The sequence below is a fragment of the Anabrus simplex genome, chromosome 2, assembly GCF_040414725.1.
Source record: "Anabrus simplex isolate iqAnaSimp1 chromosome 2, ASM4041472v1, whole genome shotgun sequence".
Taxonomy (NCBI): domain Eukaryota; kingdom Metazoa; phylum Arthropoda; class Insecta; order Orthoptera; family Tettigoniidae; genus Anabrus; species Anabrus simplex.
Window position 1 is genome coordinate 802636205 of NC_090266.1, and position 25575 is coordinate 802661779.

The window sequence follows — 25575 nt, forward strand, 5'->3', positions numbered from 1 at the left end:
AAAAGACAAGTTGAAGCTGAGATGGGAGAAGATCAGTTTGGCTTCAGAAGAAATGTAGGAACACATGAAGAAATCCTGACTTTATATCTGATCTTAGAGGATCGAATTAAGAAGGAAAAGCCCACGTAAAACCATCTTCAGGGTTACCGACAGTGGGGCTCGAACCTACTATCTCCCGGATGCAAGCTCAGAGATGCGCGCTCCTAACCACACGGCCAACTTACACTTCCATACACAAAACTGTCAATGTAAGGAACTGTCAAACTGTCATACAACACCAATATATTCCACATAAACACAAAATCTCCGTACATTACTTCCATAATTCACAATATTCTAGCAATATTACTGCAAGAACACGTGCTAATCGGCTTAACTCCACCAGTCCTAAGACTGGCCTAGTCACGTGACTTTACCGGGCCATGGCCTGTCTTTCTTGTAGACCTCGCTACAAAGCCCTACAACATCACCGGAACGTGATAAAGTTATAGTAAACAAGCCAGCTGGTGCAATGAGAGTGACAGCATATTGCAAAATGTTGCACTCCTAGGTGGACCAGTGAGAAGAGAAGAACCACGTGAGGAGTACTTCATTAATATACTGAAAGTTATAAAATTTCAAAAATGCTTAGAAGAGTGGAGACAGAAATGGTTTTACACTTCTCAATACTATGAATCAATTCATAATTTGTTTTTTAAAGTGTGATTTGAGAGAATCTGATGATCTTTCAAGAACGAAGTAAGTCATTCTATTTTAACTATGTTTTTTTTTTTTTTCAGGTATAATCTGCTGATCTGCTGTTAAATGTTTTCTTTTTTCAGGTATTTTCTATGATTTCTTTAATCAAAAATTAATTTTGACAGACTTAGGAACTTAGCTGGTATAGATTACTTATGTCTCTTGGGATGGATGTGCTTCAACTGTTATTAACTAAGGCAAAACTAAAGAGAAATGCCTTCTACTGTAACAAATGAGACATGAGCAAGTGTAACTGATTTTTTTTCATCAGGATTGTAAATCTATTAGGATTAAATTATTAAAAAATTGCGGCATGTTCAAATAATATAGGCCTACTTATGCTCCACACAGGTTTACTTCTAAATTGACACATGAGTATCACCTTACCTATGTTGCCAATGCTCTACAGCTGCGAGAACTGCTGATGCAATACAACCACACCATACAGCCTTTGTATCATGTAATATCGTACTCAGAAAAGATAATGAATTACGAGTGAAACAAATTCACAAAAACTTCAAAGACGCAGTATGCACTTACTAACAAGATTCAAACACTAAAACGAGAATGCATTATTATTATTAAGAATAAAGGAGAATGAGGAAAAAACAAATTACTCGCAGGTAATGGATGGCTCAGGAAGGTATGGCCTACAAAGGGAACACTCCACTGACCTCAGAATCACTTTCTTGCTACTTGTCTTCCTGGAACTACACTGACATGCCATACACAGACGAACTAACCAGCACACATGAACAAGTAAATAAAACTACAGCTACACTGAATTATTAAACCTTGACAAAACTATAGGCTATTGTACTAACTTATGCCATGCTAATTTGTAAACCATCATACTGTACTATACTAGAGAGATATAGGATCGAAATAACAATACAAAGTCTGGCTCCATGGCTAAATTGTTAGCGTGCTGGCCTTTGGTCATAGGGGTCCCGGGTTCGATTCCCGGCAGGGTCGGAAATTTTAACCATTATTGGTTAATTTCGCTGGCACAGAGGCTGGGTGTCTGTATCGTCTTTATCAGCATTTCATCCCCATCACGGTGCGCAGGTCACCTATGGGCGTCAAATCAAAAGACCTGCACCTGGCGAGCCGAACATGTCCTCGGACACTCCCGGCACTAAAAGCCATACGCCATTTCAACAATACCAAAAGCACTAATTATTGAAGAAAATGCAAAAGATCGTGAACCGTACTGAATATCATAGACACCGAATGGAATAGCTTAACCACATGGTGAATGTACACAATAGTTGTCAACAAGGTTTCGAGATCGCACTCAACCGATATCAATCAATGTGGGTGATAGCTCTGGATTGGTTGAATGTCTTCGTTTCTGCACACAGTCACCAGGTAGAGCCAAAATCACCCAAAATGTCAGTTTAGAAGCTATAATGTACAGAGTATAATATCCTAGTTACGAAGGTAATCCCAAAATAAGGTCTCCTATTTTTTTATTAATACATAGACCTGTTTATTTCTACAATGGTTTACATCATTTTACAGGTCAAACATTTAGCTATTTATCTACATAGTCACCATTTCGGTCGATGCATTTTCGTAGACGCTGTGACAGTTTTTGTATGCCCATGTCATACCAGCTCGCCGCCATGCTTTTCAGGAAGTTGTGAGCGGCACTTCGGGAAACCTCAGGAACCAAAGTACAGAGATCATCCAGGGTGATCCGCCGTTCTTCACACATGATTTGTTCAACCTTCACGACTGTCTCGACGGAAACTGACGGTCTCCCGCTCCTTTGTTCATTCATCGTGAATTTCAGTCCGACCGGCTGCAAACTCTCTACACCACTTACGAACATTTTTCACATCCATGCACGACTCACCATACACTTCATCAATTGGAGATTGATTTCAATCGGTTTAGTACCTTTTGCGTTCAAATACCAAATAAATGCACGCACTTTGCACTTGGTGGTAACATTCAATGGGAACTCCATTTTCAACAGCTGCCAAGGCAAGACTGTGTGCCTTAGCGCGGCGTCTGCATGTGTATATACGAGCGCGGGAAACACTCTTCACAATATTGTGACCATCAGCCAAACGAACAGAGTTCTGTATTTATAAACAAAATAGGAGACCTTATTTTTGGGATTACCCTCGTAGTAAAGGATTATTGAAGACTTCAAGTAAGCGGTTTCATGACAGTGATATAATTATTATTTAATCCTAACCTTTGAATTAATATGCTGAAGTAACAAGATAAGTATGTAAAAACTCCTCCAGAAAGGAAAGCATAGCTGCCCATCAACAATGCTCCCTTCATAACGCTATAATTAACATGTACCAGGAACTGAAGAAGGATAATGAGATGTGGACAGCAGTGAAGCAGTAATCATAACAAGAGTTGCTAAACTGGTGGGGGGTAAGAATTGAAGCCATCTCCACAAAAACAGTCTAACCCTCATTTTTCTTGTAAATAAGAAAATTATACTCTGCACCGCTTTACTTCTAAATTGATGTTTTGCAAAACAAATGAGCATCCCCTTACCTCTGTTGCCAGTGCACCACCACAGCGAAAACAGCTGATGCAATACGACCGCGGTAAACAGCCCTCGTAAAATGTAATACCGTACTCAGAAAAGCTAATGAATCCGGATTGAAAACAAATTCAGAAAACAACACTTTCTAGCAACATCCGACAGAGAAAAGAGAATATATTAAGAATAAAAAAGAATGGGGAAATAACAACACATCACTCACTGCTAATGGCTGGCACAGGAAGGAGGTTATGGCCTACAAAGGGAACACTCTACTGATACGCACAAAGTATACTAACCAATACACGGACGTAAGTAAAACTACAGCTATATTCTTATACACTGAACTATTAAACCTGTATTGTACTAAATTATGCTATGCTAAACTGTAAATTACACTATACTGTACTATACTAGAAAGATAAAGACTAATATGAAAAAGACAAATTACTGAAGAACCGTGAACCGTACCAAATACCATACACGCTGAGCGAGATACGTTAACCACATGGTGAATGTAAATTACAATCGGCAACTAGGCTTTGAGATAGCACTCTGCCGATATAAGTCAATATGAACGGCAGCTTCGGATTGATTGGATGTCCATGCTTTAGCGCATAACCACCAGACAGAGCCAAAATCAGTCAAAACGTCAATTTAGAAGTAAAGCCGTGCGGAGTATAAGGTTTTGCATTTGTCACAAGGGAAAAAAAATTAGTACTACTTATTCAGTATCTGTTCTCTACTGGGGTAAAAGTATACATCTCAAAGTATTTTACCAGCAAGATTCAAGAGCACAGCAGTGAAAATAATAATATTGTATTAACACAAAAATCAATCAATTTTGTGATTGACAATTCGTTCATGATGGAGACAATAGCATATTACAAAGCAATAAATAATTTACAAACGTTAATAAAGGAATATTATTTGCAAGATTCATCATCTTATGTAATTACAGGTATAATAAATGTAATAGTGGAATGACAATTAGGAAATTCAGGGTTTGATTTCCGGCTCTGCTACCAAATTTTGTTTGTCTAAAAATGTCTGAAATGTGGTTGCACCTACCTAACTATGCCAAATGATGAACAAAGGTGAGAGAGAGAGACACTCTCTCTCTCTCCAGGGCTGCCGACAGTGGAGTTCGAACCCACTATCTCCCGAATACTGGAAACTGGCCACACTTAAGCGACTGCAGCTATTGAGTTCGGTATATGAGGCTCTTGTGGTCATGTGTGTCTTTATGAGATCTAGACCCAAGGTTTTGGCGAATCTTCTTCTTGAAAGCTTTCCTCCAGTATTGCAATTCAGAATGATTTGTGGGCTTATTCCACCAGTGTTAAGAAGAGATTTTTCTAAGAGGCCACCAAAATTATATTTTTGCAACTGAGTACTCAGATTTCATGCCAACGACGAGATCCACTCTGTCTGTGGTAAGATTAAAGAAGGTTACAGTAATAGGAATTGTTGGTTCTCCAGAAGCTTCATTAGTCTTATCAGAATCATGCATCGTTGATAAGAAGACGACGTTCCGATATTTGTTAGGACCATAAGACACGGCCATTGCGTTTTCGGCACATCCAAAGGGACTCCAGAAAGGAGGCATTCGTCTATTGTTTACAGTTTCTAAAGGTACCCTTTTGTTTTTCATTGAGTCACTACGAATGTCAAATTCTTATGAGTAGCCAACACGTTTGCAGTGGGCACGGAGGAGGACCAATTTTCCATTGCCACGTTCTGTTCAAAGCCTTGAATTGGTAATGTCATTCTCTTCACACTTGGTGTTTATCCAAATGAAAAGGTCCCTCTGCTTGATTTGCAAAATAAACTTCAATACCTTGTGTTTAAAATACTCTCGCATCTACAACAGCAAACATCTTCAAACCGTACTTTGTCGGTGGTATCTTTTTTTTTTTTTTAAATGCCGGAAAGGACACCTTCCTCGAAATGACTAACATTTTGTCAAACGTTGGGTCATTTCTTCAGAAACTGTCACTGGAAAAGAAAAAGGTTCCATACTACAGTAACTGTCTTTGAATTCGTGGCCTCCCCTCTCACTCCTGGAAGGTGAATTACGATGTTCTTCCTTGGTCTGTGACTGCACTGATTTCATGCGTGGATTCTCCATTGCATTGTCTTGTCAGGGCCAGTGCAATGAGGCCCAAAATTAACAGCACTTTCCTCCTCTTCACCATTTTCAGCAGTTGTTCACTTTCACTGTTGTGGTAACTATTTACAACCTCATCTACCTCAGAATCATCAGAAGAATTGTTACCGTCCTGAAACATATTCCCATATTCCCTGCATGGTCCAATTCCGCTTCAAGCCAATTAGCCTTTTAACTTTCAACATCCACAATGTAAAAAATGTAAACAATAATTAAAACTGGGCAATCAATCATAAGAATTCGGCAAGCCAAACACAAAATATGAAAATCGAGAATCAAACAAAATCAGTAAAAATGTATAACATGGATGGTCTAGGGATTCGCGGACTGAATGAGTGAGAATATGTTCAAACATCAAGAACAGTGTTTTAATGGACTGGTGAACTTTCTAGACTGTCAAAGTTACTCCTTCAAGCATATTTTATTGTCATATCATTATTTTAACATTAATCATTCGCAATTAACATAGTAATACTTTACCAGCTCAACACTGAAACGTTTTCAAATAAGTGTGTCAACAACGCAACAATAGTTTAAATTGAGTGAACATCAAGATCAGCATCAAAATGAACTTGTGAACTTTGCAGGCTTTTAAAAACCATTTTTTCCAATCGTATTTTATTACCACAATACATTAACTGAAATTAAGAAGGCTCCTCCTATTCAATACAAAGATATTTATTAACGTGAATGAGTCACATATCGTTCACATGAGGTACTAGTTTTGGCACTAAACTTGTGGCATCAACAGCCAACAAGCCAAATTGGGCAAACACAATATAACTTTAAAACAACTTCAAAACACATTATAACACCTGCACAAATGAATATGAAATAAAATATGGTACATAATGATGTTGCATTTCAGTTTAAGATCCATTAAAATGACAATGCCTCTGTTGTTGTATATACATGGTGGTTTGTTCAGCTTGTATATGTCTTAGAACACACGTAGTGTTAACTTCATATGACATTATACTCCGCAGCATAATTTTAACAGATTTAAAAAGCTAAAGATATATACAAGCTGGACAAACCACCATGTGTATACAACAAGAGTCATCGTCATTTTAATGGATCTTAAACTGAAATGCAACATCATCATGTACCATATTTTATTTCCTATTCATCTGGGCAGATGTTATAGTGTGTTTTAAAGTTACATTGTGTTTGCCCAATTTGACTTGTTGGCTGATGATGGCACAAGGTTAGTGCCGAAACTAGTACCTCATGTGAACGATATGCGACTCATTCACGTTAATAAATATCTTTGTATTGAATAGGAGGAACTCGCTAAATTTCAATTATTGTAATCCCACTTCAATACGGATCATGAAATTTCTAAATATCAATACCACAATACATCACCTTAAGTTAGCATAAGTCATTCATAATTACAACAAGCTGTGTTTTAGCATTATAAGTTGTTATTATTAAGACTTCAGCTGAAGATGACCCACTAAAAGAGTCGAAACCGGTACTGACATATTAGCATTTTTAAGGTTCTTAATAACAGAATAAATATATTGATTAGGTGGAAAGTTCCTGTCTTTATATTTGCGAATACTTTAACCATCAATACGGGCAATGAAGTTAATAGATTACAACAAGAACAGCACGTTGTGATATGTGGCGAGCAAGAATGGAGAATCTTTCTGACTGGATGGTGCCTTCTGAAACTCCACCTCTGGTCATCATTTGGAATGGACAACCTGGAAGGCACTGAATCGATTGCGGAGTGGAGTAGGTAAATCCAAGGATAACCTAAAAAACTGGGGTTATTTGAAAGATCAGTCAGACTTCTGTGATTGCAGGGAGCAACAAACTACCCAACACCTTTATGACTGTCAGTCCTGTCCTGTTCATTGTACACTCAAGACTTGACTAGAGCCACTGAAGAGGGAATTGCTGTTGCCCATTTCTGGCCAGACTTTGCATGAAATATGTTTATAAAATAAGATGTACTTTGTTTTATTTGTATATAATACTTTATTTATATTTCAAGTTTTTCAACACTCTGACGATAAATAAATAAATAAATAAATAAATAAATAAATAAATAAATAGATAAATAGATAAATAGATAAATAAATAAATAAATAAATAAATAAATAAATAAATAAATAAATAAATAAATAAATAAATAAATAAATAAATAAATAAATAAATAAATAAATAAATAAATAAATAAATAAATAAATAAATAAATAAATAAATAAATAAATAAATAAATAAATAAATAAATAAATAAATAAATAAATAAATAAATAAATAAATAAATAAATAAATAAATAAATAAATAAATAAATAAATAAATAAATAAATAAATAAATAATGTTGGATAACTGCTATTTGCTTTACGTCGCACCGACACAGATAGGTGTTATGGCAACGATAGGACAGGAAAGGCCTAGGAATGGGAAGGAAGCGGCCGTGGCCTTAATTAAGGTACAGCCCCAGCATTTTCCTGGTGTGAAAATGAGAAACAGCGGAAAACCATCTTCAGGGCTGCCGACAGTGGGATTCGAACCCACTGTCTCCCGGATGCGAGCTCACAGCTGTGCGCTCCTAACCGCACGGCCAACTCGCCCAGTGTTGTTGGATAATTTAAAACATCATTCTGAAACTACACACAGTCGGTATCCAATTAATGATTTACATTACTAATCTATCTTGTATCCTGTAATAACAAAACTGAATTGTTGCTCATTTTTCTGGAATGTTCTTAATTATATATGGCTTTTCCTTTAGCGAACACAAACCGTCTCGCTACTTGGTCCAGGTTCAGCAGCCTTAATGTCACCTGGCCGTTGGCACAACAACGAATCCCCTGTTACTGCTGTGCAGTACTCTTGAATGTTGTGGAACAGATATTTCGTCCTTTCTGCAGTCATACCTTTTCCTTCCAAACTCTTAGGTAGATTCTGAGGAAGGTTATCTACCTCGCAATTACAGTTGGACAGTCCAATTTTTGCTGACACTTATTGACCCCAGGTATATTCTTTTTCATAGTAAAATGACTGAAAGATGTGATCTAAGGAACTCTTTTCTAACCATGTCGCCAATCATACATATTTATTAAAAGCTCACCAGTTTTTTTTCCGATGATGACAGCTATGTTAAGTTTTGACTCAGAGGTGATATCTTAAATGACCAAGGCAATATCTGTCATGTGGTACTTCCTTTTCATGAGACCAAAAGTCCAGTCACAAAAACAAAAGAAAAAAAAGAAAAAAATCGTATGACCTACTGACAGAAAATAAACAGTTAACTTATTTCTTCATGTAAACCTGACATAACTCATAATGTAATTTTTATTTTGTGCAACGCATTTGTCAGCATGAAGAAACAAATCACAGCACTACAACCGGGCTCTTGTGCAGGCAACCCCACCTTAGTTAAAATTATCAATTATAAAATATGTAGCAAAGTAAATGTCTATAATTGTAACTATACATTATTTTGATGTACAAGCTGGTTACCTCATAATTTGGTACATGAAGACAATGCAGGATTTTCGTTTATGACACCATACCTATAGTCGCCAAAGTTAAATTCCCATTGCGACTTAAGGTATGGTTTTCTTACACTGCACAGTTTGTTTCCAAGGTTATTTTGAAGACTTGTCCATATGGTCATGTCACTGCCACTCCTTTCATCACGAATTTCAAGGATTAGGCTAACAGAGGGCGCTAAAATCTAAAAATCTAAATTTCCCGCACTTTCTGCTTTTTTTTTCTTCGTAGAGTAAAATTTTGTCACACGGCTTAAGGTATGGTTTCCTGTGGTGTGTCGCACACAGTGCATGTGTAAAATTAGAGTGTTCTATGTGTAATAGGACGGGAATAAGGTGGCATCATAAAAACATGTCTTGTTGTACTTAGTTCTATTCTGAACTCTACCTCGTGTCCTTAAAGATGTATAGTATCTAAATACACTATGTGCTTATCCAGCCATGTATGGAAAGATAGGAACTTCAAAAGAAACATGTAATAGTATAAACACAGAGGCAGTCAGTGCAGGAAGAGGGAGAAATAGAAAGAAAACAAAAAGAATAAGAACAATCTCCACATCTTCATTCAAACTGGCTCTCTTCTGATCAATCCCAGCTCTTCCACATTTCCTCAAGATCCCATCAATGAGTGTTGAAGCCTGCCCTCCTGATGAAGCTGGGAAGCAGAAACAAGTTTGTTGAACACTGAGAAGATGGGGGTGTAGAAGAACTGGGATTGATGAGAAGAGAACCAATCTATTTGAGGATAGCAGTATATGAAGATTGCTCTTGCCCTACTGTGTTTTCTTCCTACTTCACCCTAATTCCACAATGACCTGTAATTGTGTTTATTCCATTATGTGTTCCCTTCAATGTACCTGCTTTCTATTCATGACTTGATATGCAATTATTTGTTCCTTTCCACTACTTAAATACATGCTTAGTTAATGCTGTTTACTTGCTAATCCTAATACATAAAAACATGACTTTTTTTAAAACAAGATAAGTTGTTGATGAGATGCTACTGAGCAGGGACAAACTGTCCTATAACTTCCCCCATATCACTCATTTTTCAATGTCGCAGAATTGGTATGGTCTGTGAAAAAGCTGCACAGCAACAACAGCAACAACAACAAAACAAGATTTAAATTCCAAGCCATGGCCTAGGAGTCTTGATCAGTTAGCTCAAGTGGAAAGTGATAATGGATACAGGCATGTAAATCAGATTATCGTCAGGTTGTGATACATTACTTAAATACGCAACAAGCAGCGGAAGAAGTATGAAGAACTGAAATTAGATATACAGAGTAGAAGAATGTTAAATGTATATAATAATAACTGGGTGAGAGGTGTTCCTAAAGTGGAAGAATTTGTCATACACCTCAGAAGCGATGACTCAAAGAAAGAAGAAGCAGAAGCACTTGAGAATGAGTTAGCTGGAGCATTACATAAAATGAATTTCATCATAAAGACCATATTGTTGTAAGTATATACTGTACTTGTGAAATCCTTTATCAAACACTCCACCATTACAATAAAATCTGTCTGTCTTCATTTTAAGACAACATTATTATATTTCGAGACATGTTTCGTCCTCATTTAGGACATCTTCAGTCGATGATATACAAGACACTTTAAAATATAGCCAGGACCTTAAAAACATAAAATGTTAACTAAAATTCAAAATCGAATGCGTCACATTAAAATGTGACATATTTGATGTCATGTCACGAAAACCATTCAAATTGTGAGTATCCTTAAAATAACACAAATTGTAGTCTTTGATGTGACTGACAATGGGATGAGAAAAGTTATGCACACGTTACTTAACTGTACTTTCCGTAGAATACACAGGCTTAGCTGCGTCATGAGTGGAGTAACAAGTAAGAGGAATCTTTTTTTTTTAATGCTATTTCTTCGAGGCATCGACCTATAGAGATCTTTCGCCCCAACTTGCACCGTAAGATATGAACGTGCATGCAATTGGAATTGCGGAAGTGCAGAGTGTTGAATGTGAGGAAAGGAACATTAAGGATGGCACAAACACCCAGTCGCCAGGCCAGGGATATTAATCATTTACAATTAAAAACCCCTGACCCAGCAGGGAATCGAACCCGGGGCCGCCGGGTGACAGGCGGACGCATTGCCCCCTATACCACGGGGCCAGACAAGTGGAATCTTTGATTTAAGCTGCACAAGTTGGTTGAAGGGTTGTGCCACAGTTTGACAATGAGGGCCTAAAAATAGGAAATGTTTCTGTTACCGTGTTTTTGTGGTAGTTATGCGTGAAAGAAGGTGCGGGGTGGTGAATAGGTCTCAGGCTACGAAATTAAAGTGAATTTAAAATTTAACAAGGTTATATTTTCTTTTCAAAATCAAGAAATAACAAACATGGCAGGTACAGAGTAGCAAGGCAACAAAAGTACAATTACAGTATTTACAGGATTTGGGCTTCGAGCCCCGCGATCACAATCCTTGAGCAATTAGCTCAGTTTTACCCCAAACACAAGTGTCAACAGAGGGGCAGAGAACCCCATTCATGCCTAGGAGCACTTGCTCCAAAATACACAGTAAGGCCTCCTTGAGGCGCGCAGAATACAAAATTTTCAGAAAAAGAGCAACTTGCTCTCAAAATTCAGGCCTGTCAAAGGCCCCACCTAATTCCACTTTCAAGCTGTCCTTTCAGGACATATACACAGGGGTAAAATACCCAACCTACTGAGGTCTGTTAAATGACAAGAAGGTTAATTACATGACCTCTAAAATAACAATTTGAGAGGAGGCGATCTGCACTCCTAATACACTTGTTTTTAAAACCTAATCTGGCTCTAGGCCACTAATGCAAGGGCTAATCCCATACTACAGAGGTGACTTTAGAAAAGAACAATTTGCTTTACGTTAACGAAGAATAGGTTGAGAAAAATAAGTTCACCTCAAAACAATATGATTGGGAGCTCGAGAGGGTTAAGCACTCTCTATCCCGATATGCAGTTTAAAAGATGGAATAGATACAAGTTTCTTTACATTTTAAGGAAGGTTACATAATGGAAAAACTTCGGACCCGCCCCGAGAGTTAAACTGCTGAGCAAGCAAGAAAAGAAGTAATTAATCGGCCATTACCTGGTTGTTGACTGCCGCCGAAGAAAGAGGCGCTTCCCGCCCCCTGCTATGTACTTTACACACGAAAAGATGGAACAGAAGTGGCCCGGAGACTCTAAAATCAGCAGTTTATATACTCTCGCGGAAAGTTCGAGGCGTTAGGGGAATGAGAACACCCTCCCACAAACTCTTTATTGGGTAGGATACAGCAACATATTCAAGTTGGGGGAAGATACATCCGATTGGTCAGAAATTAATGAAAGAAATTCGGGATTGGCTAAATTTAAAACAAGGGGAAAGAAAGGGTTAATATTGCCAACTTAAACAATGACAGAAGGAAATTTAACAAAGAACAAACTTTTGAAATTAAATTTTCTCCAAAAGAACAGTTCTTTTTCTTCGCACTAGGGTGCACTATTGTAGTTCTTCAGTAGTGTCCTCTAGAAGAGAAAGTTCACACTTCTTACTACCGGTAAAACAAAAATACATCAAAAGTGGCACAGTTCAAAAACTCCAAACTTTCCAAGTAGTGACATCTTCCGAGAAACTTGAAAATTAATACCGTCGATAAAGTTCAGACTTCCTCCAGCAGAGGAGTTTCAATTGGCGCACATTTTAAATTAGCGGCGTGGAGGTGTACCGCCCGGTACAGTTTCTATAAGTGAAAATAAATGGGCATAATGAAACTTTGACAAATGTGTAGGCACATCTGGTTACTTACGGTACTCGCCCGTCCCGAGCGGTCTGGCTCACCTTGAGTGCTAGCTGTGCTGTAAGAGGAAGTCATTGGTGATCGAAGCTAGCTTGGAGGTGAAATTGTGGAGGGTTACATCCAGCGGGAGGGGTAAGAGGGTATGTTGATCTAATCTGACGCTTGGGCCGGAATAATTTTTAAATTATTTCTTCAGTAAGTATGTTTACCTCCTCTGAGATTTTATTTAAGTTACTAATGGGTTGAAAGTACATGAACAATTGAAGTACTTGGACCCACAGATAAAATTTACTTCCGAAATGGAAAGTAACAATTCCTTAAATTATCTAGACCTTATTATCAGTAATAAGCTTGTGTATAACATCTTCAGGAAGCCCACTCAAACAGTTAATGCAATCTGACAAGATTCTACGCATCCAGAAGTTCACAGGAGAGCTACTTTTTATAGTCTGATCCATAGAGTCCATAATATACCTTTGTCGAACAAAGATCAAATGAACGAGTTAGATATTATCTACTTAACTGTGAGTAAAAACAGATTCAATAGGCAATTTATTGACAAGATTATTAGAAAAATTGAGAATAAACTGGTTTCAACTTCAAACAAAGAATCCAAAAAGAACGAAGATAGTTAAGCACTGTTCACATACAGACACAAGAACATGTATGAAATTACAAATATTTAAAAAAACAGAATGTATGGGTTTCCTATAAGACAGTAAACAATAATTCTCATCTTTTCTATAATCACTATATAGTTAATAAGGTCAACGATACATTTCATAAATGTGGAGTATAGCAATTTAGGCGGGGCAGGTTGGGTGCAACTTCTTCGTTAGATATAAAGAACACATCAACACATCAAAATACAAAACATTTTCAGCCACGAGTTCCCACGTGATTGATTCTAACCATCCATTTACCTCTATAGAGCAAGATATTCAGATCCTTCATTTAAGTAAAAAAAAAGTAATTTACTCAATGTCTTGGAAGACTTTTTATAAACAAAGATCAAAAATGCAACCAGCTCACAACTTAAATGAAATCTCAGAGGAGGTAAACATACTTATTGAAGAAATAATTAATAAATTCTTCAGGCCCAAGCATCAGATTAGATCAACATACTCTCTTACCCCTCCTGCTGGATTAAACCCACCACAATTTCCCCTCCAAGATAGCTTCTATCACAAACGGCTTCCTCGTACAGCACTTAGTTACCGCTAGCACACAAGGTGAGCTACACCGCTCGGGACGGGTGAGGATATGAGTAACCAGATGTGCCCACATATTTGTCAAAGTTTCATTATGCCTATTTACTTTCGCTTACAGAATAATTTCCTATTTTTAGGCCCTCATTGTCAAACTGTGCACACAACCCTTCAACCAGCTTGTGCAATTTGAATCAAGAGATTCCACCTACTCATTATTGCACCGATGATGCAGCTAAGATTTGCATCAAGTATGTGCATTCTACGAGAAATTATACAGCAGTTAAATAACATGTGCATAGCATTTTTCATGCCATTGACAGGCACACCGAAGACTGTTCTTTTCTTTTGCAATCTACTTTACGTCGCACCGACATGCATTGATCTTATGGCGACGATGGGATAGGAAAAGGCTAGGAGTGGGAAAGAAGCGTCCATGGCCTTAATTAAGGAAGAGACCCAGAATTTGCCTGGTGTGAAAATGGGAAACCATGGAAAACCATCTTCAGGACTGCCGACAGTGGGGCTCGAAACCACTAACTCCCGAATGCGAGCTGATAGCCACTTGCTCAGTGCACCAAAGACTATAATTTGTGCTATTATAAAGATCCTCACAATTTTAAGGATTTCACAACATGACATCAAGTACGTCACATTTTAATTGGACGCATACCACTTTGAATTTCAGTTAACATTCAATATTTTTAATGCTCTTGTTATATTTTAAGGTGCTCTGTATATCAACTGAAGATATCCTAGAGGAGGACAAAACATGTCTCGAAATATAATAATGTCTTAAAAAATTAAGGCAGACAATTTGTATTGTATAGGTGGAGTGCTTGATAAAGGATTTCACAAGGAGCACTATACACGTCACTTCACGAGAAAAAGGATGTTACATCTTTGTACCTTCTGATATAAAAAGTATAGGGAAAAGCTAAACATAGTCAATATGTAACTTAAGAAATAACAAAATGATTCTTAATATTGTCAATTGTATCCATTTATTTTTAATTCATTTTTTAAATATTTTACTGCACATTATTATGAGAACACTGCATTAAATGTAAATATACTAATATTTATCCTAAAACACAGTTATCAAAAACGGAAAATACATTTTGTGATGGAAGATGATGTTCTTATCTATGTGTATAACTTAAGAAAAGAAAATCTATATACAGATAACCAGACTACCCCCTGGCTTAAATCCTAAAAATTACATCCAATTTGAGACACCATAACCCAACTGGTATTATGAATCTGGAGAATTATAATACAGGGTGATTCAGCTAACTTGTTCATCTCAAATATCTTCTGATCCGTTAAAGATATAGACGTTCGGTTCCCAAATTCTTAAATATATTAAGGCGGTCATAAAATACTGTCCTGTTCCTATCTATCACATATGTAATTACCGACAAACCGGTAGCAACTTTGTTTTTCTTAAAGGGGAGTACACTCATTTCATCCAATAGAACAATTAATAATCGAGCAACAAATTCAGTGATGTGCTAATTTTGAAAATCCAACGAGAACGTTCGGAGATATTAAAGTGTTCCAAATGTGTAGGTATTAGACAGAAAGAGATGCGCCACTCACCCTGACGTCAGGTGCATAGTTCTCGTGCCTGACTGACGCCTTGTTGATAAACACATATAACTCACTTTCATTACACAGGGAAATGTGCAGTGGGTAAAAAGTCATTAAGGGTATGGTATTATTTCTCTTCCAGGCACATCCACACTTGCATTTAACTACCTTGCTTGGTTTATATGTTCCTGAAGAAAGGAAAACCATGTTCGAATAAGCCGAGTGAGATGGTTTAACACAAGCGCAGATGTGCTGACGAAGATAAAATACCATGTTCTCAATCATGTTTTGAGGGACTGTAGAAATTCCTTCTAGTGACGGTGCTTGTGGTTGTTAATTTAAGGCTGGAACATGGAGGTTACCAGCCATTCGTACCAATAAAATACGTTGAAAGAGATAAAGTGAAGATTTGTGCCCCTAGAAAACTAAAGGTATCAATAAGAAAGACAAGGGCAATGCAAAGAAGGAAAACAGAGGACAATCTAGGCAACCCACGTTTTACAATTTGTGAGCTGTGGAGGGTAAATTCCTTCTGAAGTAAGGATTACAGTTTCATTGAAAGGATTAATTTTAAATGATTATTGTAGACATACTTTTTGATGTCATAATTTGCTATCTGTACTTCATACTGGTAAGCTATACAGCCCAATTCGACCACTGCTACAGGTGAATTTTGAACATGTACTGTGAACATGTACATTTTCAGTGGTAATAAATAGGAAAGGCTCCAGAAATGTGTTTGTGTAGTACTGTTGCTCCAGGAAATGGAAATGTGGTGCTCCTATTACCCGTTCTCATTCACTTACAGGCAATTCGAGTTAAAGTCACTAGTTTAGCACGTGCTCGAAAACATCACATCAACTGCATTGCACATCTGCAATCTTTTGGTGAGAGATACACACACAGGCTGAAGTGTTTCCCTCTACATCATACAGCATGCTGCAACAATGTGGTGCTTTAAGTCATCTGGAGTAATCGGGGCTTGCTGATGGAATTTGTCCTTCACTGCACCCCTGAGAAAAAATCTACAGGAGTCACATAGGGCAAACGTGCTGGCCACCTAACTGTTCCTCCACGCCCACTCCACAAGTCGGGGAAGGACCTGTTAAGGGCTCCTCTAGCAATGAGTGCATAGTAAGCAGGACACCCATTGTGTTGGAACTACATGCACGTATGTCCTCAAGAAAATCTGCGTATCTGTGACCTGTTAATGTACCTTCCATGAAGTAAGGACCGATCACAAATTCCCCCAGTATCCCACACCACATATTAACACCCCACTGCCTCTGGTGTTCCATCAGCCTCAAGCCAGTGCAGGTTCTCCATAGCCCAGTAGTGCATATTCCTCTGGTTTACATTGCCACGGTTGATGAACGTGGCTCCGTCGGTAAAAAGAACTTGCTGGAGGAACTGTCTGTTGTCTCGTGCTTGCACAAGAAAAGACTGACAGAATTTCACCCTCCTTTCATAATCACGACCATGGAGTTACTGGTGAAGTGTTATGTGGTACGCACGGTGCTTGTGCCGCTGCAAAATACAAATTATACTTGGCTAGCTTATTCTAGTGCCCCTCAAAATGTCCCGTATACTCATCTGTGGATTGTGCACAACTGCCGCAAGAAAGTTCATTGTCATTGATTCGCCCCTTTTTTTGTTTGTTTGTTTGTTTGTTTGTTTGCTTGTTTGTTTGTTTCTGTTTCTCTTACAAGGCATTCCGTTTCCGTCTAATAATTTCCTACACAATCTCCAAAGGGTATTTCATGATGAATGCTGTCATAACGGATACCTCTCCGTGTACGATGTTACTGCTGACGTTACATTTCTTTTACATTCACTATAAATAAGTAGCATGTGCAATTTTTCCTAATTGCTGTAGTACATTTCCCTCCACTTCAGCAGTAGTGTACTCAGAACTTAATCATACAATGGTGGCATGCGTAGAATGTCATCTCTTATGTCCGTAAGCATTTCTCCCACTCCACCTCATCTGTATCCCAGCGGAAATATCTCAAACAACTTTACAACATAGGATAAATAATAACTACTCTACTCTTTCAGCACTGGCAAACTTGAGAAAATTGAATTAATTTACACATTAAAATTTAAAATGAAACAAAACTCTCCCATTTAGTTTCTTGTAAACGTCTCTTCCAATTTTATTCTTACGAGTGTGGCTGACTATCAAATATTTTGACAATGCACAATACCATCACAATGGGCTAGGTATGGAATACAGATGGTATGTGTGTGTATCAACGAAGCGTGAGTTATGCGGGAGGACAATTCACTGGACATCACAGCGAGCAGCGCATCCCTTTCTGTCTAATACCCACACACATGAAGCCCTTCAACATCTTCAAAAGTACTTGTCTAATTTGCAAAATAAGCACATCTCTGAATTTGTTGCTCGAATCTTAATTTTTCTATTGGGTGAAATTAGTATAGTCCCATTTAAGAAAACAAAGTTGCTACCGGTTTCTTAGTAATTACGGATGTGATTGAGAGGAATAGGATACTATTGTCGGAGCCCCTTAATACAATTTAAGAATTTGAAAAGAGAATGTCTATACCTTTAAACAGATCAGAAGGTATTTGAGGTAAACAGCTTAGCTGAATCACCCTGTATACCAGTATACCGCAGGCAGGTTTTTGAACTTTCTTACTTGCCAGAGTTGTACATAATGAAGTGATATAGAAAAGGATCACCTTCTCCTCACATACTATGACTCAATAGAGTATCTGTTCTTTTGCTGTTGGTTTAACACAGCTTTGACACAGATCTTATGGTGACGACAGGATGCGGCATAGCTAGGACTGTGAAGGAAGGAAGGAAGGAAGGAAGGAAGGAAGGAAGGAAGGAAGGAAGGAAGGAAGGAAGGAAGGAAGGAAGCGATTGTGGCTTTAATTAATGTACAGCCTAGCATGAAAATGGGAGAACACAAAAAGCCATCTTCAGGGTTGCCTACGGTGAGTCTCGAACCCACCATCTCCCGAATGCAAGCTCTCAGCTACATGACCAAAATGGTGTTCCAGTAGGTTTCCATGGGTTTTTCTACTGCAGTAAGCTTAAAGATATGAACATCCTTCAAGCTGAAAGCCAATTTATATATCTTTTTGCTTATTGATGGAAATAACATTTAAGAAAGAAAGAGACAGGTACATGCTTAGCAAGTTCTTGAACTTTTCAAAATCACAATAAATCATACAATTAAAATGTATCTCCCATTTTTGGAATACATTTATAACAACATAAATATATATATTTTTTTGGCTAGTTGCTTTACGTCGCACCGACACAGATAGGTCTTATGGTGACGATGGGGCAGGAGAGGGCTAGGAGTGTGAAGGAAGCGTCCACGGCCTTAATTAAGGTACAGCCCTAGCATTTGCCTGGTGTGAAAATGGGAAACCACGGAAAACCATCTTCATTAATTAAGGCCACGCCCGCTTCCTTCCCACTCCTAGCCCTTCCCTGTCCCATCGTTGCCATAAGACCTATCTGTGTCGGTACGACATAAAGCAACTAGTAAAAAAAAAAAAAAAATGTATTGTTATTTTCATATGTAACTAGTCAAGTTGGCAGCAATGATGGTCTTACTTAGGGCAACCATATTTGCTTTTTAGAGACCAACCTTACACGATTTCAAATATAGCATGAGCGTTCTTTACCCCTCGCCCATGGTGCAGAACTCACCTCACCCACAGTGCAGAACTCACCTCTTAGGAGGAGGGGACTGAGTTGTTGTGATGTGACCGGGTGGAACTTCCACATCAGTATGACAAGGGGGTGTCTTCTTGTCCATCAGGAGTGGTTCCTCTAGCCGAGAAAATTCACATTTATCTACAAAACAAATTTTAAATTTAACATCAGGTAGGTTGATCACTTGAGACTGGATTTGTATGTACTATTAATCTATGAAATTTGTACATAAATATAAAGCAGAAAACCTCAAATTATATACCAAATATGTAATATCAAAATTAGAAGGAAGTTTCAAAAATGCTTTTATTGAGAATGAAAAGTAAAAAATAAGTCAAGTTTAAACAAATCACAGCAGAAATATTTGTCACATTAAATTGCAGAACAAAAGTCAATCAAGGTGTGAAGCACAGTATATTGCAAGGTATTTATCCATATTTTCAGAAGTCAGGTTCCGTCAGCAGTCGGAAAGTACACTAATATATAGATGGACAATGGTAACTGTGCAATCATGAGATGTCAGTGAACACCGCTACGACTGATCGCAAAATCATCAGTTAAGATTTCAGCGAGTCAGTATACGCCAGTGCTCACAGCAGCTGTCTTGCCTCACATAGCCTCTCCGCATGTTCCGATTACCACACTGTCCCCCACCACACACTGCTGCCTGTAGTTATACGGGAAGGTGAATTAAGATTATCAGACGTAATTTGAAATATTTTAATAACAAAGATTATTTCATAAATGAATGAATGAATAATAATTAATGGTTGTAACAAAACACTACATAATATGCACAAATTAATACTGAATCAAATGTTGTCATCACTTTCAAACTGGTCAAGAACTGATCTTACTCAACCATAATCTGGCATTCGTTTATTTGTTCATGGTGTGATTGAGAAATCTAGCACAAAATGTGAATAACAAAACACAAGAGAAAAACTGAGCGCAACTTATTCGAAACTCCAAACATAAAGAGGTTTTTAAAGTTATACCATCAGCCCCCTTATTTTCAATATCAATGCCTTCATGCTTTATTTTACTGACAAGACTCCCGTTCCTACTGAAATTCTCGCTAGACCTGACTGCAGTGGTACAGCGAGTCTCTCTTCAGCTTCTTTTTCCACGAACTTTGTCACTTAATAAATTATCTCCCTCGCTTGTGCATGCAGCTCCTTGTTTTTTACCTTTGTGTTGACAGGTGACATTTTCTTAAACATAACTAATACTGCGGTCACTACATCTTCAACAAAGCTACAATTACCAGGCATGATGAAATGGTTTGATTGTTAACAAGCCCTGGATCATTGTGGGATAGAGTTCTGCTGTGAGATGAGAACGATGACAGAGGCCAGCAGAGTCATCATTCAGACACGTGCTGAAGTAGAAAAGATTGTAGTAGAGGTGCTTGGCCAGTCTACGCATGCACAGAATCTTTCCCTCTCTCTCTTTCTTCCATCAGTTGTCTCCCTTGCACAATGAATGTAAAGAGTTGCACAGTTATTGTGACCCATCCCTATACTGATAATGATTGCCTGACATTGCAGGAGGTGCATACTTAAGTACCTGCAAACAGCGTTCAGTTCATATTTCAAGTCACACGATATCCATTGATTCCATGAGTGATAGTCCATAAGTTTACAATTTTTTATGTTTTCAGTAATCCAGCCAATGTTGGATTTGATGTACATAACATCACATGCAATTTTAGGATTCTGCAAGATATTTTGTGTGTCCCTCATTGATATGGCCAACTCAGGAGGGAAAGAGTCAACAACAGTCTTAACATTTTGAAGGTGTTTACTGTAGAAATTAAATGAATTGAAATGGCGTATGGCTTTTAGTGCCAGGAGTGTCCGAGGACATGTTCGGCTCGCCAGGTGCAGATTTTTTATTTGACGCCCGTAGGCGACCTTTGCATCATGATGAGAATGAAAGGATGATGAAAACGACACATACATCCAGCCCCCATGCCAGCAAAATTAACCAATGATGGTTAAAATTCGCACCCTGCCAGGAATCGAACCCGGGACCCCTGTGACGAAAGGCCAGCACACTAATCATTTAGCCAAGGAGCCGGACACTGTAGAAATTAACCTGTGTTACCCAAGTGGCTCATCGTGTTAATGAAGTCTGTGAAGAAACTGTCCCTTGTGATGGTTGCAACCCAGTAAGCCTGCATGTGCAATTGCACTTTCACAAACCACTTTTTGGTTGAAGGAACACATTCACTGACTTGAGGGAAGCGACTTTGTACCTCTTCTGCAACTCGGTGGGTAGCATAGACCAAAGAAAACAGGAAATGGATGAGGTGGGAATAGAATATTTTAAGTGCACTTGCAGCGTTCAGCATGTAGTATGCTGAGTCAATGTACATTAAAAGAACTCTTTCTTTTTGTACCCCTTCAGGCTACAATACCTATAGTCCAACCTTAACAAATAGGGCAACTGCTGTGTGATCTGTGCATTCTAGAACTCTGCTGCCAATGATATATGGTTTTGATGCGTTGTCCAAACTCGGCCTTCCCTCAACCAAGTTTGCTAAGTATTGGCCCAAAACGTTGGTGTTTTCATCCACAGCAATTCAGATGTAAGAAAAGCCTATTTCCGTTCTGATGTTCTCCACGCACTTGATGCTACATAACTTTTCCATCGGTAGTATAGGCAATGTTCATAATTATTTAGGACAGAACTTTAATAGCTAACGAACTTGGGATTGGAGCCATTCAGGTTGAAATAACTATTCAATGTGAAACTGATATAGTACCTATAGAACTGAACTACTGTCTGGGACAAAATGTAATATCCTCAGTTCTTGAAAGCACCTCAAATGTCCATCCCACTGTTTACCGTAAATATCAATGATCAAAGTACAACACATCTCTCCCTTCCATACCTCTACCTGCCTTATTGTAAAAATCACTGAGTAAGTTGCAGTGGAATGAGGAATTACCCTATACATAATGTCATTCCCACTTTCTTGTAAAGACGGCGAACAAAACTTAGGATGCATTCAGGTGGTAGGATGATGAGCCAATTATGTATTGAGAGCTGTCAATTAAATGTGTTTTCCAGTGCTAATTAGGAAGTGTACAATGATAGGATAAGCTGGCGTCCGGGAGTAGTTGTATGTCAGTATCGCTTCATTTCTTTTGTCTGTTAGTAGTGTTCAAATGTAGTATATCGTCCGTTCGAGTTTGCCTCCGGGATGAGAATGTGCTAGACTTCGGCGTGAAATATGAAAACCGTTGGGAAAACGCTTTTGTGAATGGTTCGGAGCTTCGTATTTCGGCCCACGTGCTGGCTTTAAATGGAACTATGTATCTGGTGAAAGTTGGTTAAATGATTCTGTTGGTGATAATGAACTGTTGTCTACTGATTACTCTGTGTTTCGTCAAGACAGACAGCAGGTCCATAGTAGCAAAGTGAAAGGGGGAGGGATTATGATTGCTGTGAAATCTGCTCTAAGGCCAGTTTCCCGGCCAGAGCTGGTGGAAGACTGGGAGTGTCTCGTGGTCAAGGCCACCCCAACTTCAGGGAGGTCTGTGTTTGTAGTGTGCTGCTACCTGCCACCAGATGAAGTGACTGCTAGGATGAGTAATCTTTAGGCAACACTGGCTAACGTCACAGCTGTTTTAAACCCACAGGATATCCTTGTAGTTTGCGGAGACTTTAACATCAGGCATTTGGTTTGGAATCCTGGTCTCGTTATAAAACAAAGATGTGCTGATGTCTTCTTACTTCTTGAAATCGTCAGTGAATTCGGACTCAAGCAAATGTGTCACTTCCCAACAAGAAACGAGAACTTCCTGGACCGTGTTCTAATATCGGATCAATACTGTGGACACTTGGACTGCTTTGAGACGGAAAAGGTAATTACATCCGACCATCGAGCTGTAGAATTCACTCTACCTTTACGACAAGTTATGCGCCCCGTACCGCAGAGGAAGTTAATGTTCGCATGGACTAAGGCCGATTTTCCTCTAATGAGAGATCTCCTTTCGTTGTGTCCCTGGAATTGAATCAAGGACTCCCCCTCCATCGACGAGGCGTTAACCCTTTTCTATGACTTCCTTCGTGCTGTAATAAAAGACACTGTACCGTCCCTGATAGTTAGCACGCGGAAATACCCATGCTGATACGACTCTGAGGTAATAGATAAATTAAAAGAAAAGGAGAGGGCAAGAAGGAAGTTCAGAAAAACGGGCCATAACAGTGATTATGTGCAATTTTCTACCATACGCGGTGAATTTAAGCGTCTTTCAAGAAATACAGAAACTATATAACTTCGATGGAATCAAAATTAGTTGCCAACCCGAAGTGTTTCTGGAATTTTGCAAACAACAAACGGAGGTCACCTCGCCTGCCATCTACTATGCTTCAGGACGGGAAAGAACTATAGGACAAGAGGAGCATCTTGGACAGTTTTGCAGATACCTTTGAAAAGTATCACTCACCTCCCGCACAGTGTAATCTATCCACTTTGTCCGTGTGTGATATAGGCCTAACTTCAATAGTGACCTCTCCAGCAGAGGTATCTCAATTCTTGCTTCCTTGGATACCTCCAAATCATGTGGTCCATATGATGTACCCGCAATAGTATTGAAAGAATGTGCATCTGACCTAGGTAGGCCACTTAGTATCATAATAAATATGTCATTCTCGTCAGGGTATTTTCCGTGTGAGTGGAAGAAAGGTTACGTCATACAAGTGTTCAAGAAAGGAGACAAAATGGTGTTTGATAACTATAGGCCTGTTGTATTATTGTCCCTGATTTCAAAGGTGGCAGAGAAGATCGTGTATAAGAGATTGTACAGTTCAGTTTCACAGTATATTAATATAGCGCAGAACTGTTTTGTACAGAAACGCTCTACCACGTCCAATATGGCGGTGTATATCAATTTCATTTCAGAATCTCTCGATAGGAGGCAACAAGTGGATGTTGTTTATACGGACTTCTCCAAAGCCTTTGATTCAGTTCAACATGATGCTCTACTCACCAAATTGTCAGCATATGGGATAGGAGGGAGTGCTTTGGAGTGGATTAGAAGCTATCTCGCTAATAGAGTTTGCGTAGTAAAAGCTGATGGTATTTTGTCAAAGCCGTACCACCCTACTTCAGGTGTCCCCCAAGGCTCATAACATCAGTTATACAACACAGTATCTGCCTTCTCTATGCTGACAATCTAAAGATCTTTAAGGTAATCAATAGTGAGTTGGACTGTAAGTTCTTACAGTCTGACTTAAACCTACTAAGTAACTGGTGTAAAAAGTGGCTGCTTGGTTTGAATACTTCAAAATGCAACGCAATTACATTTTCACGCAAGCTGCAACCAGTAAATTACCCCTATCATTTATGCAATTTCCAAATAGCTCGTGTGAATGAAAGAAATGATCTTGGTGTGACACTTTCAAACTGCTACGGTCTTTCCTTCGAGAAACATTTAGACAAGATTTCTAGGAAAGGGTTTAAATTACTTGGCTTTCTGAAAAGAAATTGTGCCGAATTTGTTTCTCCTAAAACTCTAATAACTTTGTTTTGCTCTCTAATCAGGCCATCGTTAGAATACTGTTGCGAGGTGTGGCTGCCTTCTCAGCAGTATTTAATACAAAACTTGGAAAGAGTCCAAATAAGGTTCATGAAATGGATCAGCTACAAGGGTTTTGGTAATTCTCTCTCTTCGTCCGATTAAGAGTCTTTTTGTGAGACTATGAGCATGAGGACATTGCACTCACGCCGCAGATGTGCCAATGCCCTCTTTCTTTATAAGTGTCTGGGGAACAGAGTGGATTGCTTAACATTACTGGAGCTGATTCCATTACATGTTCCTCGCCGCAATACTAGGCAAAGGTATATTTTTCATCTGGCTAAAGTGAGAACTGTGGCTCGGGCTAACTCATGGCTTGTGAGGGCACTAACATCACTGAATGAGGTGGGTGAATCAGTGGACCTTTTTCACTCACCCCCGTCTAAAATCAGGCATACCCTAATGAACTCATGAATGTAAGGCCCTATCTGTAAAATATGTAAATGTTACTAGATGTAGTTTAATAATGTCAATTATTTAAGGAGATTTAGTTTTATTTATTTATTTATTTTATTTATTCAAGGCTTTGTAAATATGCATATAAAAAGGTCTCTAGATTTAGTTTTAACTTGGTTATTATTTTAGGAAATTAGTGTTATTTACTTAAGGTGGATTTGTTGTATATTATGTTTTATTGAATCATCTTTAATTGGGAAAATAACCTGTTGATGATAAATAAATCTGATCTAATCTAACCAGATTATTTTCATTCCCCTTATTTGAAAGTGGCCATCATTGTATTAATTTGAACTGTGT

At 38.4% G+C, this 25575-nt stretch overlaps 1 protein-coding gene across 2 annotated transcripts in view; it reads right to left on the reverse strand.

The window, feature by feature from the left end:
- Nucleotides 1–25575, reverse strand: part of elg1 (enhanced level of genomic instability 1) — a 204063-nt gene that overhangs the window by 116224 nt on the left and 62264 nt on the right. For both annotated transcript variants that reach the window (XM_067139451.2, XM_067139450.2), the window contains one exon: nucleotides 19246–19369. In XM_067139451.2, coding sequence (XP_066995552.2) covers nucleotides 19246–19369 — 124 coding nt within the window. The remainder of the gene's footprint in view (nucleotides 1–19245; nucleotides 19370–25575) is intronic.